General features: G+C 31.1%; 1 protein-coding gene across 1 annotated transcript; it reads right to left on the bottom strand.

Annotated features, from left to right (window-relative positions):
• Positions 1-217: 217 nt before the first annotated feature.
• Positions 218-9683, bottom strand: LOC145839955 (uncharacterized). The gene is made up of 13 exons (XM_082947253.1): positions 9409-9683; positions 8159-8254; positions 7748-7914; positions 5351-5587; positions 3389-3615; positions 2858-3093; positions 2507-2630; positions 2367-2433; positions 2174-2222; positions 1666-1869; positions 1313-1390; positions 738-972; positions 218-519 (listed from the first exon to the last, which is right to left on the bottom strand). Exons 1-13 carry the CDS (start codon positions 9681-9683, stop codon positions 328-330), a joined length of 2187 nt encoding a protein of 728 aa, XP_082803379.1. The 3' UTR covers positions 218-327.
• Positions 9684-9929: the final 246 nt, after the last annotated feature.

The following is a 9929-nucleotide window of genomic DNA, read 5'->3' on the forward strand; positions in this document are numbered from 1 at the left end:
AATTTATTTTTTGCACATAAAAAAACCAAAAGTTGTCGATCTGGTAAAAAAAAAAGTTAATAAACTTATGTAATTTTTTTACAAATATGCTTTCACTCAGAAAAAATAGAACAAGGAGCACTAAATGTAACTGCTTTTAAAAACAACAGAAAAAAGACTGTCGGTCAAACACACTCTTCTGCTAATTTGAGATGTGACAAAAGTTACTGTAAAATGATTTTTTTAAAAACCTCAACAATTAAAAAAAGGTAAACTTTAGAAGCGCTGTGTAAGCAAATAGAGACGTTAAATTAAAGATTGCACAATTATCAAGTTTCAATCTCGGGTTTACCCTGATTCATTAAGAGGTGAGCAAGGTGAATGGTGAGCTTCGAGGATGAATAAGTACGACCCCAAGTGACGGTGAACGGAGGAAATGAGGGTGTGAGCGTGACCCAGTTTCATTTGCAACCTGTTCAAGCATGACTCCTCCCTAATGAACTGGAGGGAGTGTCCATTGATGCCGTTGTCAAGAAATATCTGTTGTCATGGTTACTTTTGCATATTTTTATTTTGTTTCGTGTTGTAGAACAAACAACAGCTAAAAAATTTTAATTTAAACAAGATTGAAGTCCTTTTACTATTTAAGTTCTAGTTTTAAGTAAAAAAACATTTGACTACGTTAGAATTTAATTTTACATACTCTTAAGAAGTTTTAAACAAAATTGTGTATTTAGAGTTAGATATATTTGACGCACTTGTTTATATTGCCCCAAATTGATTTCGTCTAAATATTGACCGACTCTTTTACAACTCCATTTGCTCATTTCATTTGTAACTTTGTCAGCAGACATGAAAGATGTCCTGTTGTTAGTTTCACCCAACAATGAAGCGTTTTTTGTTGAAGTGTGAGACACAGGTTCAGTTTTATAATGTGTTTTATTGGTCAGAAGATTAGAGTTCTTAAAAGAAGCTCCTTCTAAAGAGGAGTTTCTGTATAACAAAACAAATTTAGTTCATTTATAAATACATAAATTTATACCTAACGTACTATAAACTTACAAGTCAAAGAGTGAACCAGAAATTATTGGTTTTTTTGTTTCTTTTTTGAGTTTTCTGAAATTAAAAATTGTAGAGTTTTGTATCACAAAAACAATTTAGTTTAACACATTACTGCAGAAGAATTGTTTTTTACCACATTAGCTTTACAAACTAAAAGTTGTATAAATATTTTTAATAAAGTGATACGAAGTATGCGTTTTTATTTTGTTCGACTATATCTATATTAATATTTAAGTGTATTACTAAATGAATTGTACAAAACCATACTTACATAGGAACGCTACTTGATCTTTTTACGTTCTTCTGTATTGATTTTTTAACAAAGGTTTCATTTTCATCGTTTGTTATCCTAAAAAAAAACTTGAAAAGTATAACGTTGTATGCTATCAAGTTAATTTAAAAGAAAAAAACTGAGTATATGTTTTTTAGCTTTTTAGTTATACTTTAAGCCGTATCAGTTGATACTATCTATGCTTTAAACTTATACACGGATTTATTTTTTATGAAAACTAAATATACTTTACAATTATAATCAATATTTGCATTTTTTTAGGTTAATGTTTCATCTTAAAAAAATCTTAAATTAAGTTGAAATTAAAGTTTTAAAAACACAAAACTGCTTACTTGTCTGAAATTTCAGCGTGATCTTTAACATCATTTGAGTTATTTTTCAGAATTTGTTCAAAAGATTTTAGTTCTTCTGATTGGTAAACTTCTTCTTCTAACTGAGACTTGCAGTTTACTTTAAAATTGTCAAGTAAATTTGGCGCCAATTGTCCGAATGCAGCTGCCATGTTCTTTACAAGATTCGACTGATCCTGCATCAATCTGTAAACAAATAGTTAGTTAAAGAATACATTATAAGTTTTCAAAAATACTTTATGTTTAAATAAAGAATATTGTTGTTAGAGAACATGACTTAACTTTTTTTAACTAAAATTGTAACTCTAAATTACTTATAATATACATACATAAACAATTTTTTTAGGTTTATAATGGTATAAATTGTTTAAAACAGAAAATTATCTGCGCTTAGATATTGACGGAAACTTTATTTTGAACAATTTGCTGTTTTTTTAAAGGGCAACTGTGAGCAATTTTACATATAATAAAATAAAAATAAATTACTTACTTTTTATAGTCGAAGTTGATTGAACTTTCATTTAAATTCGGAAGAAAGTCTATAAAATCTGTTTGTTAATATTCGTAAAATCGTTATGCATATATAGTTGGTCAAAAATTTTATTTTAAATGTATGCTAAAATATAAGCAGGTTTCAAAATTACTCATTACTTATTTTAGTGTTTAAATACTTAAAAAAAAACCGTTTTCTATTTTTGATTTCTTGTTAACAGTTGGATGTAATTCGTTTGCTTCTTCAATCAACTGATTCTGCAAGAAAAGAGTTATAATTAAATGAAAAAAATATGTATATACTTGTATCTCTATCTAACTAACTCTCAACCTGATTTTGTTTAAGGTCGTTCAAAGACCTTTTTCTAGAAGCTGTATCTTCGTTTGCTGCAGGACTTTTAACTTTTTTATCAGTCGAACATGGAGATTTTCGTTGCATTTGCGACGGAGAAGCTCTGAATAAAAACTCTATTATTAAATACATACCCCTTAACTTCAAAAACGTGAAACATTATCTAAAATATTTTGTTGTTTATCTTTTAAAGTTATAATTACTTTTAATGCATTTATTTCATGAAAAACAGACATAAAAAAATGTATACATTGAATTACAAAGTGATAAGAGAGGTATATAGATTGGAAAGATCAAAAAATTATTTAAATAAAAAAATAAGCAACATACATTTTTCTAGACGGCAGAACGCAAGTAAAAGCGGAATTTCTCGTCTCTGATTCGCTGATTTTGGCTAGCAACGGCGAGTTGTCGAAACCCATCAGTGAAGAGCTGGGCAGGTTGCTTGGCAACGAAACCAACGGTTGCCATGCAGTGACGTCATCATGATCTCCCCGCTGGTTGTTTATGGTGAAAGGGAAAATATGGGTGATTTTGTTTGGCGCGTCATCCTCAGCAGAACTTGTCTGTTTGATATTTTTGCTTACTTCTAAAAATTAAGTAAATAAATTTAGACCGAATATTGAGTGTTTCGAAAGTTTAAATTTTAACATTGTTACTTGACTCTTCTTTCTTTTATTTATTTATTTTAAAAGTAAAATCCTTAGTTTTTTAACTTTTATTTTATTTGTATGGAAAGCATTGTCGTTTTTTTTACTATTTTATAAGACAAAATTTATGTTAAAAACCATTAATTACACTATGTTAAAATGAATAAAAGATCATTGTGGTTTAAGATTGCTACAAAGTAAATAGTCTCACCCTGTTTTGTTGAGCGAAGAAAGCGATGTTCTTTAGACACCATTCACATTCGCATTCGTTCTGATGATGAATGATCACCGATTTTGACATGAGAGCTTTCAGACTTTTCCCGTGATGTCTGATGCTCCTCTTCCAATCCTTGGCAGTCTCCCTCCCGCTTATCGCTTGGAACTCGTTGGGGTACATCCAGTTCTGCTTGCCCCCGAGCTCGTACAGAATTGATTTGCCTGAAAAGTTACAAATAGTTAGTATAAATGTTTGTTTTAGCAAAAACTTTTGTACTATTGAACAAATCTGAGATTGTTGTTTCTTTCAGTTGTTAATTTGACAATATTAAACGCACTATAAAAGGAATTATACTTAATTTTTTACGAAAAAAATTGAGATCAAAAAAAAAAAGTCTGTGTTCTTAAAACAAGCAGCTCACAATACTGTTGTACTCAATATTCCAGAGAAACACGACAGACTGCTAATTAACAAATTAAACGAAAATCGTAACTCGTTGTATAAGTTTGTAGTTCTCTCATTTTAAACTCGTACCAAGCTGGTTTTTATTGTTTAATAAACTGGAAATAATCCACCTACTCAAAGGTTTCAAATTTTTTGACATATTTACAGCTTTTTAAATCTTGATCGCTTACAACTATATTGTTTACTTTTAATTTTTTATTAATTTCTTATTATACTACCCATTATAATCACGAAACTTATATGCTCATTGTTTGCTAACAAAGTAAAACCTGTTAATTTTGTGAGCTTTTAGATTTTGAAAATGCCATTAGTTAAAAAAGTTTTAAGTAAGCTAAAACTAAAAAAAAAGTTTTAAGAATTTAAGATGTAAAGACACTAAGTAATAAACAAAGAAACTTGATTTGCCAGTCTAGTTTAGATCGGTTGAGTTCAAAATTACAATGTTACTAATACAATTTACAGATAGAGACGGCACTCCGAGCAAAAATCGACTTAAACATGAAAAGAAAACTTCTCTAAAAAATCACGAGCGGCCTTATTGAATGGAATTTCACGTTCTGGTCAAACAAACGAAAAAAAACGAGGCGAAGCATAAGGAACAGTCTGCGTTGCGAGAAAGTAATTAAATTGCAACGAAATACTTTTGTGCGTAAGCATCTAGTGTGTTTTTTTTTTGCGCTCGTGATTTAACTTGCAGTCTGCTTTGCAACCTTTTGTTTGAGCTGTTGTCAATTAAAACATTTATTTTAAGCTAAACATGCTGTTCTTTTACGTTTTTTAGTTTTCAAATTCTGCAGAGGTTTTGTTTGAAACGGACTTTGACTTTTATTATTTACTGTTGTTGATAATGTTTTTTTAAAACTACGAATATTTTATTTTAAATATGTAAAACAATATTGATACAATGTTTATGCATACTTAAGACAAAGAGATATAACAGCTTTTACAAAGAAGTCGCAAAAATTCATTATTATTGAAATAAGTTTTTACATGCATTTATGTAAACTTAAAAAGTTATTACGCTTAGGCTTTATTTGAAAAACAATTTTGGTAACTATAAAGGTTATTTAAACTTTTTTTTGATTTAATTATTTCTATAAACTTTATAATCAGCACAAATTCGTAAAGGACAAAAAAAAAGCTTAAACGTTTTATACTTTAAAATAAAAACTACTTTTTAATTTGAACAAAAATATAATTTACTGTTATAAAGCAAGGAAGTTAACTAGATAAAAAAAAGTACCCTATCTGAATAAATTTTTAGCAGCTTTGAACATTGCAGACTAATAAAAAACTAAACAAAAATAATTTTAATATAGACATAATGAGAAACTTGTTTTTTAGATTTAAATAATAAATTCATAAAAATGAAAACTTGTTTAAACTATTCTAGTTTATAATTTGTTACTTATTTATATATGCATTAAACAAATAACAAACAAATTCAAAATAATACATAAGCTAAACAAATATTTATTAATATAAACCCACCTTTGCTACCCTGGCTGAGTCTTGCGATGTAGAGGAGGGCATTGTTGTCGCCGCAAGTCACCTCCAAAAACTCCTCTCCTCCTTCGTCCTTCTTCACTTCCACCTCCGAGCTGCTCACGTGACCTTTCGGCAGGTTCACCGTCCACCTGCAACCCTCCGTTGCCACATGGTGATGGCTGTTTGCCCCTGGAAACCGGTTTTGAAGCCTCATTTTGCTCACTGAATTTTCCATCAAATCTGCAAATGTTTAAACTTGCATTTAAACAGATTTCAATTTTAAGTTGAAATAAGTTTATATATTATTTTTTATGGTTTTATAAATAAATCTATGTATTATTTCAGATCAAAATATTATTTGTTAAGCTTTATAGCCTGTTTTGGTTAATAGTTTTATGATCAGACTCACTTGTAATAATATTAGTAAATTAAAATCTTGAACATTTAAGTTTTAGAGTGAGCAGCTAAAAATAATTACAAGCAACGTATGTTTCAAATACTCACTGACGACAGTTTAGTTTTTTTCAGTGAAAAGGCAAAACACTCGCAGGTTGCGATTCAAAAGCTTGAACGAAAAGGAAGCTCGTCAATCGATAAATTAGACACGCAGCTAATGGTGACCTCTAGCAACGCTTCTATCGACGAAGGTTGGCATTAGCAACACACAACGAAGCAAAGAAAAAGCCAGATGAGCTGCAATGACGTGACAAAGGATTAAGAGCCGCGATAAAAAGAAGCAGCGACAGCAGCAGATAACCTCGAGTAGAACGAAGCGAATAACCGTGACTAGCTTTCAATGTTTGTATTTTGTTGCTCCCTGTACGAACGAAATCGAATGATTGCGGTGTCAACGCGCAAGCGATATACAAACATTGACGGTGCCTAGCGAAAAAAAAAGAAGAAGAGAACGCCGCTAGACGCTTTGTGGTAATTGAAATTTTTTTACTGCCGCTAGGTGTGACGTCATAATGCATCAAAAGTGCTCGCTCTCGTCACACAATAGGCTTTCCAGCTTTCTTTGTTATAAAGCGCCGCCCGACAGCTGAGGATCGGTAAATTGAACGACGAGATGCTTTTATTCATTATTTATCGCCGCGCCACATTCTGCTTCTTTTCGCTGCGGCTGTTTAAAACTCTCTCTCTCTCTATTGAGATGTGTGAGTTGAGTGGTGCGAGAATAATTACCGCCGAAACTTGCTGAACGATTGAACGGCAGATAAATAGCTGACTGATCTCGCCGCGACACTCAGAGCTTCTAGTTGATTTCAGAGGCGTGTTCCGTGATTTAACGCTTTTCAAAAACACACATCGCGAGACAAGTCGACCTTTTAGTGTTTCAAAAATCTTAGCGAGGTGCAGCTTAGTTAATGGCTGTAGGTAGAGGGTTTTGCAAAACCTTTTAGCAGAGAAAAACTTTTGATATTTTTATGCAGGCTTTTTTGCTTACTCGCAAATTTTTCTGTCATTCATTTTCGTTGTTAGCTTTCTTATTTTAGATATCAAAATACGTAAAATAATAAAAGTAATATTTATTAGAAGCACAAGAACTTTTTGACTAGATCAATAAAATTAATCAAGCTTTACAAGTTTAACAAGAAATGCTCATCCATAATCCTAAATACACAAAAAGTCATCAACATGTTGGCAGTTGTCTACATTGACCTGTGTGCGAATGTCGCAAGCATATTTTTTGTTTGAAAACTACCAACAACAAAAGAACAAGAGATCTTCTTGCTGTTTCTCAATTAGTATAACTAATCACCTTCTCTATACATCAGCGTTGCGCAGTATCGGTTTTACAGCGGTGAAGATTGATTGGAACAAACAGGAAGGTCAACGCTAAACCGCGATGTCAGGACTTGGCACTAAAGTTACTGAAATCAGCTTTATTTAGCAGAATAGCAATTAAATACGCGCGAGGTTGTACGGTTGATCATTTGAATTTAAATTTGTTGAAAAACCATTGCGCTTGTAAAAGCTCGCGAGCCCGAAAAGCTTTGACGAGTGTAAGTTAACATGTGTAAGTTTCGTTTATATGTTCAAGCGGTTATTAACATTTATATATATTAAAAATCTGATTCATTTTCTCTAGTCGTTTATGTCACAAACGATTTCAAGCTTGAGAATATTAAAACCGTTGCTCGCTTCAATTAATTAAAAAAAAAGCATAAATCAATTTTACAGCTGCAAAATTTGTTACACATATGCAAGGCTAATGGCCTTGCATATCATAACAATTCATAACAATTTTTTTAGAAAATCATAGACGAATTAATAAAATGTTTAAAAATATAAATTATACATATATATATAGAAAAAATTGTACTAAATATAAACGAAAGCTTTAATTTTGTATTGACTTTTTTATCATGTGCAATATACAGTTTAACAAAAACTAACTGTTGTTGTTAAGAGTAACTACTTTTTTTCCGTTGCTACTAGTAACAACCGAAGGCTGCTTACATTCTGTAACGGAAATCGTGGATGACAGCTCTGGTGATGACGTCATAGCGGAAGTTGACCTCTGTAGCGTAGAAACCAGCCGATGATGATTGAGCTGGTTGTTGCTGTGTAAAAGAAGAGAATCACGAACAAAATAAAATAAGTAAAACGGTGTTATAGTTAATTAAAAATTTAGTTGTAAAAAGACTGCTGACTAAATAAAAAATATCTTGATGAATAAAAAATTTGAATAACAAATACTTTTTTTTTGTTTTTAGGTAAAAAAATTTTTAAGTTATACTGCAAGTAAAAGTTAGTTTTTAGTCTAAAAGCTGATAAAAACACGCTTTATTCTAATTATAATTTTACCGTGAAAACGTTGTGTTGTCGAACATTGGCATATTAGAAAATGGCAATAAACTTTCTTGCTTCTTGTTCAAGTTCATCAGGTTTAAAACTTGTAACCTGAAAGTTTTTAGTTTTAAGCAATACAAAACTTAAAATCTGTTTGTGAAAGTTTATAAACTTTCATTTATGAGAAAATCAGTTCATTGGAAAGGTTGGAAAAGAACAAAAATCAAATTTTATTGTTTTAAAGATGTTTCCGCCTGCAAAATATTCAAATACTAAGCGACCACAAATAAAAACACAAATTAAATGAAATTAAGTTTTTGACACTAAATTAAGAACATAAATTAAACTAAAGGGAACTTCTTTTTTGCAAACAGCGTACCGGTTGTACAATCTAATTTTACATTCAATATTTTTGCTGTTACAACTCAACAAGTCAGCAGTTGTCATAGCAACCAGCCACACACGCGGCAGTAAAAACAAATCCAACGAGCCCACCACGTCGCCAAGTAAACAAGCTTCTTAGCAACGGTTGCCAAGTTGCGAGCTGCATTCAAGCAGATAAACGCTTGTGGTCTCTCGCATGGCAACCGAGCTGGCATGGTTGCTTGGCAACCGGGTCGTCCTGCTTTCAGCACTTCCGCACTTTTAGTTAATCATCTTTGACGAAAATCACCGACGTCTGCGAAGGCGGCTTTAAGTTTCCTCCAGACGCGGTAAAGTATACCATATGTCTAAAGTTTCAAATTTTTTCTCAAGAAAATTTTTTTTGATGTAAATGTTTTCTAGGATTAGTTTTCTATAGTCTTTAGCAGCGTTATTTTAAAAAACACAACTTGAATAGTTAGTACTACTTTGAAGTTAATAAGTTTATTATTGTCTAAAAATAGTTCAAGTTTATTTACTAGTACTTCATACTATCTTTTAAATAAAACTTGTGCCCGATTGAGTTAATTAGTTTTAAATTTTTCCCCCTAACTATAAACGCCTGTAGTAAATTTTATGGTTGTTAATTGGTTGATATGTTTGTCTTTTGACCTGTAATATTAGAGTATAAATATATTTAAAGAACTACCACACAACAAAGTTAAATAATAAAACTTATTTTAAAGCAAACATTTCTTTATTTGAAAACATTAGTACAATTTTTCGAAGTTTTAAAGGATTACAAACAACGAATTTTTTAATAGGTATTTTCAACAGTTGATAAGAGATATTACTAAGTTTTTGTTTTACTTAGTTAATGAATAATTTGTTTAAATACTCACCAGTTAAACTGATTTGGGCCTCCTAACTGTAGCGGGTCGAACCCGGAAAGTTCATCTTCTTTTTGATGTTTAGCCCCATTTATCCCACCGAAATTAGAAGGAACTTGCTGAAATCCCCCAGGAAAGGGGTTACCAGGCAACATGGCTGCCGGGTTATTAAGCATCCACATACTGGCAAGGTCGGGTTGAGAAAAAATATCCCCGAACTCGGCACCTGATTGGCTTAAAATTGTCGATAAATTAGGAGAAATACCCGGAACTGCTGAAGAACCCATATTTTAAATATTTTTGTTTAAACTAAAAGTGTTATTTTGTTATTTGATACCTGTAGGTGATAAGTAATTGTTTGTAATTTAAAAAAGTATTCTTCGCAAGGTAAACTTTATTTCTTAAACATAAATTTTATAGTTTGCAAAAAAAAGCAATCTGCTTAAAATTATTTTTTTTTACAGTCTTTATTATGATTCTCAGTTTTATGTTGTTTCTATCAGGAACAAAAGTAGTAATGACTAACTTAAAAA

The sequence above is a fragment of the Thalia democratica genome, chromosome 1, assembly GCF_965202585.1.
Source record: "Thalia democratica chromosome 1, ktThaDemo2.hap1.1, whole genome shotgun sequence".
NCBI lineage: Eukaryota > Metazoa > Chordata > Thaliacea > Salpida > Salpidae > Thalia > Thalia democratica.

What these genes read in the sequence shown, in the direction of transcription:
- LOC145839955 (XM_082947253.1), bottom strand. Translation starts at nt 9,683, where the DNA reads ATGGGTTCTTCAGCAGTTCCGGGTATTTCTCCTAATTTATCGACAATT. An exon ending in GGCCCAAATCAGTTTAACTG is followed by an intron (nt 8,255 to 9,408) that starts GTGAGTATTTAA and finishes AAAAACTTTCAG; the next exon opens with GTTACAAGTTTTAAACCTGA. An exon ending in GTTCTGCCGTCTAGAAAAAT is followed by an intron (nt 2,631 to 2,857) that starts GTATGTTGCTTA and finishes GTTTTTATTCAG; the next exon opens with AGCTTCTCCGTCGCAAATGC.